At 37.7% G+C, this 20916-nt stretch overlaps 2 protein-coding genes across 2 annotated transcripts in view; one reads left to right on the forward strand and one right to left on the reverse strand.

Annotated features, from left to right (window-relative positions):
* The window catches only part of YEATS4 (YEATS domain containing 4), a 30032-nt gene extending 11207 nt beyond the window's left edge, over positions 1–18825 (reverse strand). The window contains exons 1-6 of the mRNA XM_028533038.2: positions 18537–18825; positions 15106–15225; positions 12185–12251; positions 11989–12083; positions 5767–5859; positions 5590–5677 (exon numbers count right to left, since the gene is read on the reverse strand). Of these exons, the coding sequence (XP_028388839.1) occupies positions 5590–5677; positions 5767–5859; positions 11989–12083; positions 12185–12251; positions 15106–15225; positions 18537–18587 (514 nt within the window). The 5' untranslated portion in view covers positions 18588–18825. The remainder of the gene's footprint in view (positions 1–5589; positions 5678–5766; positions 5860–11988; positions 12084–12184; positions 12252–15105; positions 15226–18536) is intronic.
* On the forward strand, positions 12449–12833 carry LOC114513675 (60S ribosomal protein L36-like). The gene has a single exon (XM_036018696.1). It carries the CDS (start codon positions 12484–12486, stop codon positions 12799–12801), a length of 318 nt encoding a protein of 105 aa, XP_035874589.1. The 5' UTR covers positions 12449–12483; the 3' UTR covers positions 12802–12833.
* Positions 18826–20916: the final 2091 nt, after the last annotated feature.

Consider the following 20916-nt stretch of genomic DNA (forward strand, 5'->3'; position numbering starts at 1 on the left):
TTAAAAGGGAAAAAATGGCAATGAGTAAGTACCTATCAATGATAACTTTGAATGTGAATGGATTAAATGTTCCAATCAAAAGATAGAGTGTGGCTGAATGGATAAGATAACACAATCATCATATATGTGCCTAAAAGAGATCCATCTCAGAACAAAGATTTACACAGGTTGAAACTGAAGGAATGGAAAACATATTCCATGCAAATGGACATGACAAAAAAAGCTGGGGTAGCAGTCCTTGTATCAGACAAAATAGACTTTAAAACAAAGGCAATAACAAGAAACAAAGAAGGTCACTACATAATATTTAAGGGAGTAATCCAATAAGAGAATATAACACTTGTAAACATATATGCACCCAATATAGGAGCACCTAAATATATAAAGAAAATCATGGAGGACTTTAAGAAAGTGATTGACAGTAATACAGTCATTGTAAGGGATTTTAACATTCCACTGTTAACAATGGACAGAACTTCCAAACAAAGACTATTGCAGCATTAAACGATACTCTAAACTAAATGGACTTAATTGGTGTTTACAGAACATTTCACCCCAAAGATGCAAAATATACATTCTTCTCAAATGCACATAGATCATTTTCAAAGACAGACCACACTGTAGCACACATAACAAGCCTTAACAAATTCAAGAAAAGTGAAGTCATATCAAGCTTCTTCTCAGATCACAATGGCTTGAAACTAGAAACCAACCTCAAGAAAAAAACTCAAAAACATTCAAATACATGGAAGCTAAATAACAGGTTATTAAATAACAAGTGGGTTAACAATGGCATCAAGAAAGAAATCGAAAGTACCTCAAAACAAATGAAAATGAACACACAATAACCCAAAGTCTATGGGACACAGCGAAAGCAGTCCTGAGAGGGAGGTTCATAGCATTACAGGCCTACCTAGAGAATACAGAAAAATCTCAAATAAACAACCTAACCCTATTATCTAAAAGAGGAGCATAATAAACAAAGCCCAGAGTGAGTAGAAGGAAGGAAATAATCAAAATCAGGAGAATTAAATAACATAGACTAAAAAAACAATGAAAAAAAGTTCAATGAATCCAGGAGCTAGTTCTTTGAAAAGATAAACAAATTTGACAAACCTTTAACCAGACTCATTAAAAAAAAGAGAGAGAGGACCCAAATAAATAAAATCAGAAATGAAAAAGTAACAACTGCTACGACAGAAATTCCAAAAATTTATATGGAACCAAAAAAAACCCAAATAACTTCAGCAAACTTGAAGAAGAAGAACAAAGTCAGAAGGACCACAATACCTGATATCAAACTATATTAAAGGCCACTGTAACTAAAACAGTATGGTACTGGAATAAGAACAGACACATAGATCAATGGAACAGAACAGAGAGCCCAGAAGTCAACCCATGTCTCTATGGTCAATTAATATTTGACAGAGGGGGAAGAAGTATACAATGGAGTAAAAACTGTGTGGGAAAATTGGACTAGTACATGCAAAAAATGAAACTAGACCACCAGCTTACACCATACACCTGAATAAACTCAAAATGGATACAAGACTTAAATATAAGTCATGATACCATAAAAATCCTTGCAGAAAAGAGAGGCAGTAAAATTTCAGATTATCTCATATAGCAATATTTTGCTGATATATCTCCTAGGGCAAGGAAGAAAAAAATATACAAATGGGCCTACGTCAAATTATAAAGCTTCTGCATGGCTAAAGAAACCATCATCAAAATGAAAAGGGAACTGACTATATGGGATAATATATTTGCCAATGACACATAGCACAAGGGTTTAATCTCCAAAACATATCAAGAACTCATATCACTCAACACCAGGAAGACAATCCAATTAAAAAATGGGCAAAGGACCTGAATAGACACTTCTTCAAGGAGGACATACAGAGGCCCATAGACATATGAAAAAAATGGTCAACATCACTAGTCATCAGAGAAACATAAATTAAAACCACAATGAGATATCACTTCACACCTGCCAAAATGGCTATCATTAATAAATCAACAAACAAGTGCTGGTGAGGATGTGGAGAAAAGGGAACCCTAGTGCTCTGTTGGTGGGAATGCAGACTGGCGCAGCTACTGTGGAAAACAGTATGGAATTTCCTCAAAAAATAAAAAATGGGGCTACCTTTTGACCCAGCAATTCCACTGCTGGGATTATACCCTAAGATTCCCGAAACATCAATTCAAAAAAAGTTATGCACCCCTATATTCAAAGTAGCGCTATTTACAATAGCCAAGAGTTGGAAACAGCCTAAGTGCCCATTAGTAGACGAGTGGATTAAAAAACTGTGGTACATTTACACAGTAGAATACTATGCAGCAGAATAAAATAAGGAATTCCTACCTTTCCAACAGCACAGATGGAACTGGAAACTATTATGCTAAGTGAAGTAAGCCAGTCAGTGAAAGACATATACCACATGATCTCACTTATAAGAGAACTCTAATGAACAAAATTAACTAATGAGCAAAAGAGAGCCAGAGGCACTGAATCACAGAATAGACTGACAGCTGTAAGAGGGGAGGGGAAAGGTGGAGACGGTTTAAAAGAAAGTAAACGGATTAGTATATGAAGGACCCCTGGACATGGACAACGGTGTGGGGATGGACTACGGAAGTAGGAGATGGGCTGGGAAGTAGGATGAAAGGGTAAAAATTGGGATAAATGTTAACAGCACAAACAATAGAACATTATTAAAAAATAGCATATAAGGTGCTTTTTTACCTTTTCAAAGTAATCATATACATATCTGTTTTACGTTCATTATAAAGTAAGCAAATGCAGCAAGTGAAGCATAAAAATTTTAAATATGATTTTAAATCTTAAATGAGTATCAAGTGGAAAAATTAAAATTAGTATTCAGATCTTTCAACTTCTAGTCATAGGTTTCATAAAAATGTAAGACTATATAACAAATAGTGGTTAAATAGCAACCGCTTTCTCCCCTGTACTCGTCCCCCACCTGTTCTTTTACTGGATCACTTCTTTCAGCCCACAAATATACTGATTTAATTCCCCTGAAAACACTGCCCTCACCCTATATCCTGCTTCTGCTACCACTGCAAGTATCTCCAGTTTCTCTCTTGATCTACTTCAACTATCTTCTGTCCTTCAACTGCTCCTATTAAGGTAATCAAGGCCCTCTACCTTGCTATAGCCCACTTCTTTCTTGGCCCTCATCTAACTTGACCTATCAGCAGTATTGTACATGGCTCATTATTTCTTGATATACTTTCTACACTTGGCTTTAGGACATTACAGGCACCCAGTTTTTCTTCCTCGATACTCACTGCTTTTTTAAAATTTCCTTTGCTAATCATCTCCTTAAATCTCTAACTGTTGCAGTGATCATGGCTCAGTCCTTGGACCTCTTTTCTATTTTACTCACTCCTTTGATGATATCACTGGGTCTCACAATTTATAAATCCATCTATTTATTAACTTCTAAATTTTTATCTTCAGCCTCTCCTTGAATACTAGACTTTTGGGTGCAGTTGCCTTCTCAATGTAACCACTTAGATGTCTTAGAGGCATCCTATATCCAACATGTCCAAAACTATATTAACTAATCTTCCCCCAAAGCCTGCCCCTCTCAGATTTACCCCATCCCTATAGAAAGCAATGACAATTTTTTGGTTTCTTAGGCCCAAAACCTTAAGAGTCATTCTTGGCTGATCTTCTTTTCTTACGTGTTTTTGTTCAAACCATCAGCAAATCCTATTGTATCTATCTTCAAATAGATCCAGAATCTGACCCTTTCTCACCACTGTATACTGCTATCACTCTGGTACCACCCACCATCCTGTCTCATCTAGGTTATCTAACAGCCTCTCTGTTTCTTCCTTTTCTACTTTACAGTCTATTCTCAACACAGCAGCCAGGCTGATTGATCTTTTAATGTTAGTCCCATATTTTCTATCTTTAGCTCAAAACCCACAAATGACTTTACATGTCCTTCACCCCCCTTAAAGTCCTCACAATTACCCATAAGTTTCCACATGATCTGGTCCCCTATTAACTTCTCTGGTCTCACCTCTGACTTCTTGTCCCCTTGTTTACTCTACTACAGACTCTCTGGCCTCCCTGCTGTTTCTGGCATGCCCAGCACACTCTAACCTCAAGGCTTTTGCCCTTGCTGCTCCCTCTATAGGTAACATTCTTATCTCAGATAGCTCCAAGGATCACATTCTTTACTGCTTTAGGTATTCACTCAAATGCCACGACCTCAGGAAGCTTTCTGTGACCTAATACTTAAAAACTGCTCATCATCATCTCCACCAAAGGTGCTTCCTCCCCTGCTTCACTTGTCTCTATGCCAGCCAATCACTACGCTAGTTACACTTTATAAAATCTGTCTTCCTCCCACTAGAATGTAAGCTCCATGAGAGCAAGCCTTTTTGTCTGGTTTGGACACTGCTCTATCCTTAGAACCTTGAACAATGCCCGGCATATAACTGGTAATCAATACCTGTAAGAGGGGATGCAAAAAACTAAACCAAAACAATTATCTTCTGGACGGTGGGCCTCTTGTAGTACAGACTTTCCCCACTAGGTGAGTGTTCTAGGAACCCATCTGTATCAATGTACCAGCTGGTGCTGTGGTGAGAAGCTATGTTCAGCTTCTATGACGTTTTGGGAGACTCTTTCAGTGCGTTTTCCCATTTCATGATGGGTGATTTACAAGCGCACCTGCCCACACCATGCTGAATATACAGTAGTTTTTAACCAAAAATGGTATGACCCCCCCCGGCCCCAGTCTCCCTATCACCTGACTGCACCCTGAGTAACTTTATTTTTGTTCCCCAGAATAAAAAAGTTCTCAAAGGGAAACATTTTGCTGATGTGGAAGAGGTAAAACAAAAACACAGCAGAAGCATTAAAAAGCATCAAAATTGACACGTTCCAAAGCTGTTCTGAGCAGTGGAAAAATCTTGCTAGGCGTATTGCATCAAATGGAGAGTACTTTGAAGGTGACTGAAGTTTAAACATGTAAGTATAAATACCCATTTTTTAAATAAATAAATTTCATTTTGGGGGGGTCCCCTCTTGTCCTGTGGGCAAATGAACAGTGACATAAATGTTAACACAGGATGGCAAATAACTGTCATCTTGAGTGGCAACTGCAAACATTGGCAACAGCTACACAGAGTGATGTGCAGGGTATTCTGGAGCACTGCTGGGTTAGAGGGAAAATGTGCTGTGACTGAACTCAATGTGGCATTCTGGCATTTTCCACCTCAGTATTAATCTGAAATTATATAAAATGACGTAGGTTGAAAAAAAACAAACAAACAAGATCACAGAACACAGAAGTATAATTAGAGAATAAAAGACAAACAGTATTTCAGAGACTATGAGAAGTTTTCCCTTTTGAAAGTAGGCCTACTTTGGCAACAATTTATAATATCCTTCTTACATGTTCTTTAGTAATGCACATCTTACTTTTTTAACTCCTGAAAAATTTATGTATATATAGCATTAAAAAAATTTAAAACTTACTAATCAATCATTTCGTCATCACATAACACATTATTTTTCAGTATTAACTATGAACTCATGGCACTTACATTCTGTTTCATGCTTATAGGCTCCTAATGTTAGCTGACGAGATGTTGTTAATAATTGCTGCATCATTGCTGTTGGGTCTTGAAATATCTAATGGGATATAACGGAAAAAGGCCCAATAACTTCAAAGTTCTACAATTCAGAATGCTTTTAAAGCTCTCATTATAAAACCTTCTTACCATTTCATCATAGAACTCTGAAACCACTGTCTTTTTTCCCAGCATTGCATTGGTGTCCGATTGAAACAGCTTTAATAAATGATACAGGGTTACCTGTGAGATACAAACAGACATAACACATCTGTGCAACGATTATCTTCATCACTGTGAAACACTGTCATTTCTGTAACTGAATTAGAGACCAGAATTAGTAAACATACCAAATTCAGGACCTTATCTCAATTACTGTTTTCTGTGGCAAATCACTCAAACTCTGTGTACTTTCATTTTCCTATAGATATTACCATCCATTCACATCTAAACATGAATTCTTTTTAAAATAAGAGAAAGTTTATTTAGAAAGACACAGGGGTAAAGTCAGCTTCAGAAAAAAAAGAGCTCAGGAAACAAATTACAAAAGCAAAAGAAGGGTCCCTGGAACTTTGAAAAGATGCACAGAAAACGCACTGGGGGAGGTGGGTAGGAAAAGGCATGGACATAGTCTGTAGAGAGACAACTAAACATGGATGTTTTAAAGAAGGTAAGTAAGAGTCTGTTGCAAAGCATTTCTAGAGAGTAACTATATATAAAAATAACATAAGATACAGTTATGTAAATTAAAGTGGGAAATCACTAAAACATAAGTTCTTTTTTAAAAAAGACAAATTCTTTACTAACACAAGTGAAATTAAATCGTGAGACAGTTTTTCTGTGAAGATTAAAGTTTACAAATTTACTATGGGAGAAAAGGTTTGATACTTTCAAATGCTCAGTAGGGCAAGATAATTTGTGATCTATAAGATTATTATATAAGTTAAAAAGTCAAAGATAATTCACTTTGGCAAGAGCAACATGCCTTCAAAATACTTAAAAACAGGTGCAGTAAGATATCAAGGGAAAAGTTTTGCAACACAATGTGTGATTGCTTCAGCAAAATAAAGCTCAGTTGGCAGCCCTGGCTGGTGTGGCTCAGTGGATTGAGTGCTGGCATGAAAACCAACTGTTGCTGGTTCAATTCCCAGTCAGGGCACACACCTGGGTTGTGGGCCAGGTTCCCAGCTGGGGGCATGAGAAAGGCAACTAGTCAATGTATCTGTCACACATGGTTGTTTCTCTCGCTCTCTTTCTCCTTTCCTTCCCATCTCTCTAAAAATAAAGAAAATCTTCTTGAAAAAAAGAAAATCCAGCTGGAAAAACATCAGAGTTCATGTTGGAGAAACCAATTCAGAGGCCTCAAAAAATTTCCCAAACCTTATCAAAAATCATTACAAGGAACACGCATCAATCACAGGCCATATTTCAAGCACATAAGTCAACAAATTCAGGCAGAAACAGGCAGAAAGCAGATGAGACTACACAATGGATACTCTAGAACAGAGAAATCCACAACCTGAAAACGTAAGGAAGAGAACTGCATCACAGGTGGGAGCCAGCGCTCCCAGTGCAGCCCCAGAGAGGTTCCAAGCTCAGCTGGCAGGTGTAGAGATCAAGAATGCTGTGGCTGGCTCAGCCTGTTAACCTTCCTTCCATCTCCCTTCACTCAAAGACAAGAGGGCATATCCTCCTGTGGAATCTACAATTTTTCACCCAAACAATCAAGTATTAAGTAAAAATAAAGATATTTTCAGACAGTAATGGCTCTGAAAGTTTATTTCTCAGGCATCTTTTCTGAAGAAATTCCTCCAGTAAAATGCAAACAAAACAAAACAAAACAACAACCCTGAAATAATGAACAAAAAGGTCACCTGTCATCATTAGGAGTTGACAGGCACTACCTAAAATAAAAAAATTCAAATTTAGAGATTTAAATAAATGAGATGCATGGGAATTATATCTAGAGAAACAGAAAATAGTAACTATGGTTTTCCTGGGAAGAGGGCCAGATATGAGGGAAAAGAGGATGTTATGGGTTGAATTATGTCCCTGAAAATGTTGAAATCCTAACCCTCAGTACCTGTGGATGCTACCTTACCTGGAAATAGGGCCTTTGCAGATGTAATCAAACTAAGATGAAGTCCTTAGGGTGTGCCCTGATCCAATATGACTAATGTCCTCATAAGAGGAGACACAGAGAACGGCCATGTGACAATAAAGATGCAAAATGAAGCTATGCTGCCACAAACTGGAGATGCCTGGGGCTACCAGGAACTAGGAAAGGCAAGAAAGGATCCTCCCCTAGTGGCTTTAGAGAGAGCATCTCCAACACCTTGATTTTTGAACTTGTAGCTTCTAGAACTGTGAGAATAAATTGTTGTTGTCTAGCCACTCAGTTTGTGGTACTTTGTTATGGCAGCCCCAGGAAACTAATACAGAAGACTTGTACTTTTTATTTTTAAAGACTTTTAAAAAAAATCATGTGCCTGTTTGCCCTAACTGGTATGGCTCAGTTGGTTGGAGCAATGTCCAATAAAGCTGAAGGTCACAGGTTCAATTCCCAGTCAGGGCACATGCCTAGGTGGTGGGTTAGGTCCCTTCGCAGTGCACGTTCAGGAGGCAATGGATCAATGTTTCTCTATTTCCCTTCCTCTGTCTGGAATCAATGAACATATCACGAGATGAGGATTAAAAAAAGGCATGTGCATGTTTGGCTTGTATAATTTAAGAATAATTTAAAACTACATCATAAAACTGTCCCTCCCCTAAATTTATTAGACTACCAGAGGCATTCATGCAGATATAGGCAATGAAAAATTTCAAGACAGATGTCTTCAATTTTGAGCTGTGTTTGCTGATTCTTAGAACAATGAAAATGCCTATTACTTGCTACAGAGATAGTGTAACAGAGCCACCAGGACAGATCCTGGGAGAAGGCAGGGGGTGGTGAGAAAACCCCAAGGCAGAATTGAAGATTGAAGCTCTCCCTTCTAACAGAGGGGCTGCCAGAGAATGAATACTGCCCAAGGCAACTCTAAATGAAAGCAACTTCAACCAGCCCAGCCATGCCTGTGTGTGTGGCTGCCAGGAACCAAGTAACTCATGACTCAGTAGAAGGAAGCTCATACAGAGCATGCATGGTTCAAGACTTCTGTCCCTTTGTGCAAAACGTCAGCCAGGAGAGGGGAAAAGGCAAACATGGCAAACATTAGCACACATGGTTAAAATGCCAGGTGCTACATCGCACAGGGATTTCTGGGCCAAGTCTTTAAAATAGAATGTGCCAAGATGCGTCCTCTCTTTCCCCTCACCTGGCAAGTCTGGTTGGCCACAGAGAGCCTGGGTTCCTGAGGTGACCGAAGGGTTCCCTGGAGATGTCGTGGCCGAGCTCCAAGGCCCTGCACTTCTCCCACACAGAAAGCAGCAGCACTAGCTGAACTGCGACTGGGAACCTGCCAAGCCACCTGGATAATCCGGCTGCAGTTATCTGCATTTCATAAAGGACAGTACTTTCAGGAGTGGGAAAAGGGATTCAGGTGCATTCTCGAACTGGCAGTGTGGCAGGGCTATTTGTCTTCGGGTGTTTTAAAGGGAGTGGGGCCCTGAGGCAGAAACCTACCATCATTCCAAAACTATGTAACCTTTAAATAAACAACCCCTTTCCTTTTCACCAGACTCCTGTCTCCAGGATTATGTCTCTAGGCGACAAGCAATAAAATCGCACTGACTATTCTGGAACGGCACAAGGCTGTCCAATAACAGTATTTCTAGGCATAAAAATCTAATTTTAGCATTTCGTTTTTAGAAACAACCATTCCTTTTACAATGCCTTGGCCTATAACAGGTTATTGGATAACAGAAGTAAATCACAAGCTATCCATGTCTATCTTTTATACTTTAAATAAACCTTCACATGAGCCAACTATTATTTTCTGTAAGAGCCAACTATTAAAAAGTATAATGGTTTCATTTTACTAAATGAACACTACAAGTTTTGGGGGAATAAAATTCAGGCCCATGTAGATTTACATGGAAACCTATTTAATAAATTAATCACTGCAGCCCGGGCTGGTGTGGCTCAGTGGTTGAGTGCTGGACTGCGAATCAAAGGGTTGCCGGTTCAAATCCCAGTCTAGAGCACATACCTGGGTTTCGGGCCAGGTCCCCAGTGGGGGGGCACGCAAGAGGCAACCACACATTGTTGTTTCTCTCCCTCTCTTTCTCCCTCCCTTCCCCTCTGTCTAAAAATAAATAAATAAAATCTTTAAAAAAATTAATCACTACAGAAGTGTAAAAGATCATGTTGCCTTACTCTTCCAAGAATGGACTTTGAGGCAGCTCATAATGAAATTACATGATATAAAGACTTCTTTCAGAAATGTACTTCCCAACTGGGATAGAAGGGGACAACAAATGAAGAGATAGATAAGGCCACATGTTCTCAAAATAAAAATCAATTCAAAGCAATCCTACAAAGTTAAAAAGAGCTCTTGTAACTGTACCCTCTCTCTCAATACCGTATTTTGCTGTGTATAATGTGCTCCCATGTATGATGCACACCCATGTTTTGGGAAAAAATCTTTCATTTTAATTTTCAATTCAATTTATTTTTGTATTTAAAAGAAAACTGATTATTGTATTCCAGGGTATTATTTTGCATACAGATATTGTTATTGCTTTCTAGAGTTACATTTTTAACACATAAGCATAAATAAAAGAATTAAAAACTTTTATATAGATACAGAATTAGTACTACCCATGTATAATGCACATCCCTATTCTTCCCTCAAAAATTTGGGCAAAAAAGTGAGCATTATACACAGCAAAATATGGTATCTGCTAAATTCTGTGCTCTCTTCTCCCTTGCAGATTATTTTCATTAAGGATTCAACTTTGTGTCAAGATATTTGAACAATCAAACAAATAATAAATATTTAAGAATTTCTTGCCAAACAAATGTAAAGGTTGTGACAGTACTCTAGGAAGACAGTAAAAAGAAAGAATGGTAGGAGATTCAGAACATTTATCACATAGAAAATATTTAAATGAGCTACAGATATTTTATTTGGGAGAAAATAAAACTAATGTATAGTTATCAATAAAAAGTAGAGCTTTCTTAAAACTAAAACTACCTCAAACCTGAATAGGATGTTTCACTTAATGAGAGAAGTCAATATTCTCCGTACTGAAGTTGACAAATCCAGAGATTCTTATTTGAGAGATGGCCTATCGGAAGTCCCACCTAGTTCACAGTATGGCCTACATCACTGGGTTCTAAATCTTACCATGAATTAAAATCACTTGGGGTGCTGGCCCCTCTCCAAACCTACTGAATCAGACTCTCCACAGGATTAGGCCTATCAGTTTGAATTTTTAAAAAATACCTCAGGTACATCTGATGCAGCCAGTTAGAAACTAAGTCTCTGAACCCCTCGCCCAGGTGATATTCAAGTCCTTTAAAAGTACATACAGTTTTAAAAATGTAATCTGATAACTGAAGTGTAAATGTCTGGTGCTAAAGGAATGAGATTGACTCTATCAAGATGATAATTAATAGTGATGAGTGGTAAAGACCTGAAACGAATTAAACACCAGGCACACCAATGAGAAATGAGAGAACCGTTAACTGGGTTCTGACTCTATGGGTTAAAAATGAAAGAGGCATACTGGTTTTAGTCAAAAGAAAGTGTAAGGTCTAAATGCAAATACTTGGGTTCAAAACTAGCTCTGCCACCACTAACTGTGTTTTTGAGCCTGTGACTTGAACTCTGAGCCTTAGTATTCTCATACCTAAAATGAGGATATCTCCAACCTCACAAAGTTGCTAAGGAATCAAAAGTGAAAGCTTTGAGGGACTTTTTACAATGTCAAGCAATAATCTGATAAGAAGAGATCAAAAGATGAAAAAGTCAGTGATTACCAATAAGGACTCATGAATAAGATATAAAGTAAAGCTGCTAGTACTGATGGCAGCTTGAAAAAGCAGAAAGTCTGCTTTTAGGGCTTTTAACTATAAAAAACTGGACACTCCCATTTCAGACAGCATATGGCTTCAATCTGTTTATTACTATTAACCAAATGATACTAAAGAATTTAAATTTTTTGCTGTAATCATATAACTTTCCTGGTTCATTTCTAATACATGTTCACACTGTAATCCTTATTTCTGTATCGAAAAATACAAATTTTGGAATGCATATCATTTAAAAACGAAAGATCTTAATTCATGGCAAGATACACCATACTATAAATGTCAACATATAATAAACAAAAATGTCAACATATAATCAGCTCTTCATTAAGTATTGTTACATTTTCACAATTACTAAAAAACCTATTTTTATATTTACAAAGATTACCATTACTCACAGGTCTTTCATTAGGATCAATGAAAAATATTTTGATGATTATTTCGAATTCACCCCATCCTGTTTCAGTAATCTCATATGGAGGCTTAGTAACAACTGAAAAAGAGAAAGAATAAAACAATTATTAAGTGTAAATTACTGATGCAATTTCCTCTTTTTAAATTTGTATATTATAAATAAAAAAAACTATACTGTACCTCTTAAAGGATTGCCATAGCTTTCATGTAATTTAAATTGAATTTTCTTCACATATGCTGACATATCCTAAAATACAGATGAATTAATTAGTTCTGCCATCTAACATATAAAACTAAGAGGGAAATACACTGAACATACATATTTAGTTTTATAAAATACACTTCCCTTCAAGTATTATAGAATCCAATTTTCTAAAAAACATGTTTAAACAAGGAAGCCTGTTGCTGAATTCTTTCATAATTCATAATATATAGGAATATACAGCCTTCCGCCGCGGCCCCATTGAGGAACAGCAGCCATGGCTCTCCGCTACCCCATGGCCGTGGGCCTCAACAAGGGCCACAAAGTGACAAAGAACGTCAGCAAGCCGAGGCACAGCCGCCGCCGTGGGCGCCTCACCAAGCACACCAAGTTCGTGCGGGACATGATCCGAGAGGTGTGTGGCTTTGCCCCCTATGAGCGGCGCGCCATGGAGCTGCTCAAGGTCTCTAAGGACAAGAGGGCCCTGAAGTTCATCAAGCAAAGGGTGGGGACACACATCCATGCCAAGAGGAAGAGAGAGGAGCTAAGCAATGTCCTTGCAGCCATGAGAAAGGCAGCAGCCAAGAAGGACTGAACCCCATACCCTCTGAGCAATAAAACCTGTTCGGAAAAAAAAAAAAAAAAAAAAAGGAATATACATATCAATTCACTTGTTTTGCAAATCATTTTTATATATTTATCTATATATAATACTCTAAATCAGTTGATTTTTCCATAAAAACAATAGTATACTATCAATATTTTTTATAGAAATAACCATATAAACCAAAGTAAATTTAATAACTAAGCAACTTCAAAGAACAAATTATGTTATGTAAAACTAAGGTCAACTAAACTAAGTGACCTAAAACTGTTGGATATAAAACTCCTTTTCTTAATTTTATTTTGAAGCACATAAACATATTCATAAGCTCTGACACATAAAAGGGATTCTCCTAGTGAACGTGGCTTTTTCAAAAATATTTCATTAAAGAAAAATAGAAAAATGCAAAACAGAGTAAGAGGCACTCAATAGTAATGTTTATTAATCTTTTTACTTGCTTTCAGGAATTTTTTATTACCTACATATATATTTTTGGATTTTATTTATTTTTTACATATGTATTTTTAAATTGCAATCATACTGTAATGATAAACTAGTATCGGCTTCCATTACTTAACATTATATTGTGAACATTTTTGGGGGGCAGATTTTTTAAAGTATCTTTGAAGGCTCTTTTGGAAATCATTCATTTTTTTTTCCACAAACATGTGTGACTACCAATATTGAGTACCAGATTCCATAATGGTAACTAATAATGAGTCTTGCCCTCAGGATCTCTCTGTGGATTATGGGGCAGACGAGAACAGCATTTCGGTGTAATCTGTGTTATAAAGGTACAAAGTTCAAGACTGTAGGAGGGGCACCTAACATAACAGTCTTGGCAGATCAAGAAAGTAGTTCTAAAGAAAATACACTTGAACTAAGACTAAAGGAACAGTAAGAATAGAGTGGGTGGAAAGGAATGAGAATGAAGGGGTTTAAGAGTGCTCCTTTGGGAAATTGAGAGTAATTTAGTACTGGCAGAATGTAGGGTATAAAGGAATGATGAGGTAAACACAAATAAGCTATATGCTTCAGAGGATAAGGAGAGACCATGGCATGCCTTCTAAAATATGATATTTTTCTCTATTTTTATTTTGACATTATTGCAGATGTCCTCATTTCCCTCTACTCTGACCCCTCCTCTCAGCTTCCCCTTCCCTCAGGCCATCACCACACTATTTCTGTGTCCATGGGTTATACATATATGTTCTTTGGCTAGTCCCTTCGCCTTCTTTCACCCAGTCCCCATAAGATAGTTTTAACTTTATAAGGGCAACAGATAGTCACTGAAGGTTTGTTTTTGTATAATAGCTTTATTGAAATATTGGCACACCACATAATTCACCCATTTAAAATGTACCACTCAATGATTTTTAGTATATTCAGAGTTGTACAACCATCACCATAATCAATTTCAAAACATTTTTAATCATACAATATGCGGCCTTTGTGTCTAGCCTCTTTCTCTTACTATAATGTTTTAAATTTCTACATGTGGTAGTAGCATATATCAATACTTTATTTAATTTTATTGCCTAATAGTAGTTCATAGTATGGATATCTCACATTTGTTTACTCATTCATCAGCTGAGAGACATCTGAGTTGTTTCCATTCTTTTGGCTATTATGAAAATGCTACTATGAACATTCATAAAGAAGTCTGTGTGAACTTTGAAGGGTTTAAATACAGGAATAGTTTATTTATTCAATAAATATCTGTTGAATACCTACTATTTACTGGCTGTATTCCAGGCATTAGAGATTCAGTAACAAAACAACATTACCAGCTGTCAGGTTATACAGCAGTTTTGTCTTCCATCTTTTTTGATGGTCTTGTTACCATGCATAATGTGCACTGTTTTTTGTCCAAAATTTTGAGGGAAAAATAAGGATACGCATTATACATGGGAATTAGCACTAAAGCATGTGTGTGCATTATACTGTAATAATACTGTATATACCTGGCAAAATACTGTAACTACTATTCCTGAAACACCTGAGTAAATACTAGGCTAAGTTAAGACATGGTGATTGCAAGGTGTGCTGTATTGATAGCATAATTTTTGTTAGTGTAACTTAATTTTAATTAGAAAACATTTTTGGAAAATTGATTTCTACTGAACAATTACATTAAGATAATAGCTCTCACTTTATTCTTTCAAATTTGGGGGTTAACATTCTAATAAGGACCAATTTTACAATAAAAAAGTCACTACAAAATAACATTACAATTTATCTTGAAGCAAAACAAACTGTAGCTTCAAAAAAGTTATAGGAAAAAACAATGTTTACCTCATTTCTGTATGGTTTTACATATACTGTCCACTGGTGGGTATGGCCGTCCTCTTCTCTTTTCTTTCCAAAATATCGAGCAACATTGCCATAAACTATTGGTTTTACGATAGTAACCCCCTTAAAGAAAAATAATTTAAACACCAATTAATATTGCATCATTACCCAAACAAAGAGAATAAGAGTTCTGAAAGCCTGTTTTAAGAAATGGCAGGCACTCATTTCAGAATAAAAGATACAGACTGAAAGGAAAAGGATAAAATACTCATGAAAATGGAAACAAACAAAAAAAAGCCAGGCAGCAATATTATACCAGACAAAACAGACTTTAAAACAAAGGCTATATAACAAGAGACAAAGAAGCAATTCCACCTCTGGGTATTTATTTGAAGAAATCAAAAACTCTAATTTGAAAAAGAGATATGTATCCATGTGTTCACTGAAGCATTATTAAAATAGCCAAGATATGGAAGCTACCTAAGTGCCCACCAATAGATGAATGGAATATTATTCAGCCATAAAAGAGAACAAAACCTTGCCACCGGCAGTAACATGGATAGACATCAGAGGGTACTTGCTAAGTGAAATCAGTCAGACAGAGGGAGACATATACCATATGATTTCACCTATACCTGGAACCCAAAAACCAAAACAAACAAAACAAGAAACAAAGTTATAGACACAGAATATTTTGATGGTTGCCAGACTGCAGGGAGGTAGGGGAGATTGGTGAAAGAGGGAAGGGTTTAAGAAGTACAAATTACTAGTTACAAAGTATCAAAAGTCACAGGGATGTCAAGTGCAGCATAGGGAATACAGTCAACAATGCTGTTCTATGTATGGTGTCAGAGGGATATGAGGTTTATCAAGATGATCACTTCTTAGTTATAAAAATGCTAAGTCATAATTGCTACGTCATACAATTGAAACTAATAACATTGTATGTCAACTATAAATGAAAAATAAAAATGAAAAAAACCTAGATTTTGCTTATAACATGGATTTCTCTCAATAAATCAACTTTAGAGAATTACCCTCATTTCATATTAATACATAACTATACACCAGATTAATTGCAATGTTCCCTCTTTGAAAATGTCTATTTAAAACATGTAAAGTACTTTGAGAGTTTTTCTGAAAAGAGAACAAAAGACTCTTTAGTCACAAACTTTAAAGTGCAGCTCTGGAATAAAGATAGACAACTTAGACTGCAATCATCTGATGGTAATGTCCTTAGTCATTAGTTTATGAGAGTGTTTTCCAAAGCACAGTACAAATATTAAAGGCAGCTTGGGAGAGAATTTTAAGTGGAATGAGGACAAACATTTTCCATTTTATTATTTGTAGGTTTACTTTAATCAGTATTAGAAAAACCATAACTATAACTAGCAAGTCAAACCTGTAATTTCAAAAATACTAATGCTTAGGAATGGGCCTTTAAAAATTGATCTAAATAAAAATATTAAATATTACAAATGCATTCAGATAATGAATGCTGAAGTGGCACTTGGATGACTGACACTTGTTTAATACTGGCCGATGGCCGTGTTTGCTACATTTGTGTTCAATTCTGAGATGTACATACATGTTTCTCATCACATCTGGTGAGTGTAAAGGCAGTGAGTGTTGACAGATTATGATGGAGAGAAAAAACTCAAGTGAAGACAAAATGCTGAATGTTGCACATGAATTTCAGACCAACTGTTTAATAGTAAGAATGTATCTGAAGGTCAAAGAGCAAGATATACCGCATGTGATAAGTGCTGCGCCAGTGTAATCAATAATCAATAATAAGGAAAAGCAGTGAACAAATGGAAAAACTTTTAAATGTAGGTGAATAATTAACAAATAAACCCAATACCTATTAGCCTAAAGTTAGTGTAGAAGGCAAACAGTTTGTACAAGAACTTAAATAATCACAGTAAGTGCTACTGACACTTTTGTAACAACCCTCCTGGATGGGGCCTCACATTCAAAGCCCTGGCACGAACGAGTACAAGAGCAGGGACTTGGTGAGTGGGTAATAGATCCCGCGGCTACGGTGTGGTAGAAACTTGCAGAGTGATAAAAAGGGGGCTCATCTGTCAACAGACTTTCTACCTAGATAAAATTTACCTAAATTGGAAAAAGATGCCTACAAGACCACATAACAATCACCACGGCGGAGAAATAAGACTCTAATTTTAAAGCTTTACATGACTACCTCACATCCGCTTTTTGTGAAAAAGCATTTGAAGACTACGGGCCTAATCCCCGCAAGTCACCTAGGACTTAAGCTTACAAACTTTTAGAGCCTAACATGATTGATTGCAAGGATAGAAAGTTCTGCGTTCTCCAAAACGTCTTAACCCTTTGTTTGGTAGAACTTTCCTGTAAGTCCAAAACCATGCCCCAAAACCCAGGCAAAATATGTACGTTTATAAATTTTGCCTGGCATCTTTTTATCCTTATATTAAATTTCAGCTTTTGAAATTTTCAAAAAACTCACTTTATATCATATTAAAGCACTGTGTATGATATTTGTAGCACAGTGTATGATCAAAATTATGTGAAAACAATGACAGATAAGGACTCTTTAAAAATCTATACTAACTAGATTGGTGCAAAAGTGGGTGATTTCTTTTTAAAGGAAAATTTCCTTTCTAAGATACATAAAAATCATTAAGGGGTAAAAAATAGGCATTATATCGGGAACCGGTTGGCCCTGCCTTAAAAAATTTATGTGCCAGGAGATGTGAGAAAGTGGGAGGGAAATGTGTCACCGCATCAAGCATTACGTTAGGCTTTATGATAATAATTTTAATTAAAAACAAAAGAAGCTAATACCAGGTTCCCCGGGTGCCAGGCAATGTTCTTTGCATGCCTTGAGTAATACATCCTGGCTGTAGCTTTGGGGCTTCGTAAACACCAAGAATTTGGGCAAGTTTTCTCACCGTTCTACCCCCACCCAGTTCTTCAGTTATTGCACTTGTAAACACCGTGGTAACACTGCCTTTGTAAGGTTGCTGTAGGGACTTACTCAGAGAGGCAGATCAAGTTTTCAGCCCTGTGCTCGGCACGCGGGAAGCGCTTATTAAGTATTTGCTACTGTTCTTACCCTCACAATCAGGTGGGTGGCATCCCCTGCTTACAGGTGACGTGAGATGCCAGCACCAAGCCAGAATATCCCAGCCCTCAGAAGGGCTTGTTTCCTAGGCAACAATGTCCAGCCTCCCCCAAGACACTACTATGTTTGTTTTTTGGCGGGGATGGGAGGGAGGATGACGCCATGAAGTTAGGGCCCAATGACTCGCTCTCCGCCTAGAAACCACGGTTCAAAACTGGGGCGAGAAGGCGCGAGAGGGAAACACGCGGGCCCTCTCCACGCCCCGCTGGGAGAGGCTGGGTCGAGAGAGCCACTCCCGGACGGAAGGCGCGGGCCGGGCACTGACCTTCACTCTCCCGCCGGAGTCAGGCCCAAATTCGGCCATTCTCTTGAACATATTGTCCTACGGAAGAAGCCGCAGCCGCCAGCGCCAGGGAAAGAGACCGAGGCCGGCGGGGTCGCCGCTCCCCTCAGAGACCCGCTCCTCCTGCGCTGGCCCAGGCGGAGGGTTTCTGGGCGAGGGAGGGCGACTCACTGGCGCTCGCAGAGAGGAGGACCCGCCAACTACTCGCAGAGGGTGGCGTACCAGAAGCCCATTCAGCCAGAGTTCCGGCGGAGAGTAGAACCTGGGCGCCCGAGACGCAGTGCGCAGGCGCGATGAGCACCCTGCGCACGCGCCGGGCCGCGAGGGGCGGCCTGGCGGGCCTTTGGTCGCCTGGGTGTTTGGAAACGCTGGAGTCTTCGCGGTTCGCCTGCCGCCAGCCCGGACGCCTCAGCTTCCTAGCGACTGAGAAGATACCTCTCGGAGGCAATACTTTATCAGCCAAAACATTCTAATTCTGAAATCAAATTCTGAAATCTCGCCCACGAAAAGCTTTTCGTTGTCTTCATTCAAACCTCAGTGCTTGAACCGATATTCCATATTTATCTCCTTCCTTTTCAGTACCCATCTGACACCATACTGTTACAATATTATTGACTGTATTCCCCATACTGTACTTTACATCCCCATGACTTTTTATAACTGCCAATTTGTACTGTTTAATCAAAGGGAATCTCCTTCCAGTTTAAAATCAATCCTTCAGTCTGTGTACCTGATCTTACTCTTTTTGGCTTTTTTGAGGATTTTGCCTCATTAGGCACCCCCAATGTGCCCTATAGCTTCAACTTTCCTTCTTTTTTGGCTCTTTCCCATGAGAAGAGTTAGACAAGCTTAAATCTCACCTGTCAGAAGGGCTAGTATCAAAAAGTGAAAAAACAAGTGTTAAAAAGGATGTGGAGAAAAGGAATTTTGCTCACTTTGGAGGGATTGGCAATTGGAAAACAATATAGAGACTCCTCAAAAATATATAACTACCATGTGACCCAGCAATTCCACATCTGAATACTTAACTGAAGAAAACAAAAACACTCATTTGAAAAGATATGTTCACCCCTATGCCCATTGCAGTATTATTTACAGATGTATGGATAAAGATGTGACATATATGTTTGTGTGTATATATACATACATATATATATCTGGTATATATTACTGAACAATGAAAAAGAATGAAATCTTCCAATTTGCAACAACATGGATAGACCTAGAAGATACTACGCTATGTAAAATAAGTCAACAGAGAAAGAAAAATACTTTTTTCACTTATATGTGGACTCTAAAAATACAAAACAAACACACAAAACAGAAACACACTCATAAGAAGAACAAACTGATGGTTGCCACAGGTGAGGGGGATAAGAGGTGGGGGATGGGTGAAAAAGGTGAAGGGGAACAAGAGATACAAACTTGTAGTTATAAAGTAAATAAGTCATGGGGATGTAATGTACAGCCCAGGGAATGTAGTCAGTAATATTGTAATAATTTTGTATAGTGAACTGATAGTTACTAGACTTATTGTGGTGATCACATCTTAAACTATATAAATTTTGAGTCACTATGTTGTGTACCTGAAAGTAATATAATATTTTATGTCAACTATAGTGAAAATAAATTACTTAATTGAACTTTAAAGTGGTAAAAAAAGTCGAATACATTTTTTTGAAAATTGAATTTATTGGGGTTATATTGATTAATAAAATTATGTAGGTTTCAGGTGTATGATTCTATAATACATCATCTATATATTGTATTGTGTGTTCACCACCTCAAGTCATGTCTCTTTCCATCACCATTTATCCCCCTTTACTCTCTCCTTTCTCCCTCCACCCACCTTTCCAACCAAATGCATCTTTAATTCTGCATATTTCTATCTCTGTGTTGTCAAAGGCTGTCAACCCCATCTGTTTCCATATGCTCCTCAATCCATCACCTTCTGAATTTCACCCTCAATGAAACCTCTCTGACCAGTTACTGACTTCTCTATCCAAAAATCCACCAGCCACTTCCCCTTAATTCACTTGACTTCTTGGCAGGATCTGACAGTGCTATCTATTCACTGCCTCCTTTCATGATGCTACATTCTCTTGGTTCTTCTCCTATTTACCTGGCAACTGATTGCCAGGTGGTTAGTCACTCTATATTTCCATAGTGCCTAAGGGATTATAACACTTACCATGTTGTATATTAATTATCTGTGAACTCCATAAAGACAATAACCATATCTTGTTCATCTTATAGTATCATTTCCAAACTGAAAGATCCTACCAAGCACCCAGAACAAAGATGAAGACAGATCCACATGAAAGCACATCATTGTGAACATTTAGAACATTGAAATAAAGAG

The sequence above is a fragment of the Phyllostomus discolor genome, chromosome 2 (assembly GCF_004126475.2).
Source record: "Phyllostomus discolor isolate MPI-MPIP mPhyDis1 chromosome 2, mPhyDis1.pri.v3, whole genome shotgun sequence".
NCBI classification, from domain to species: Eukaryota; Metazoa; Chordata; class Mammalia; order Chiroptera; family Phyllostomidae; genus Phyllostomus; species Phyllostomus discolor.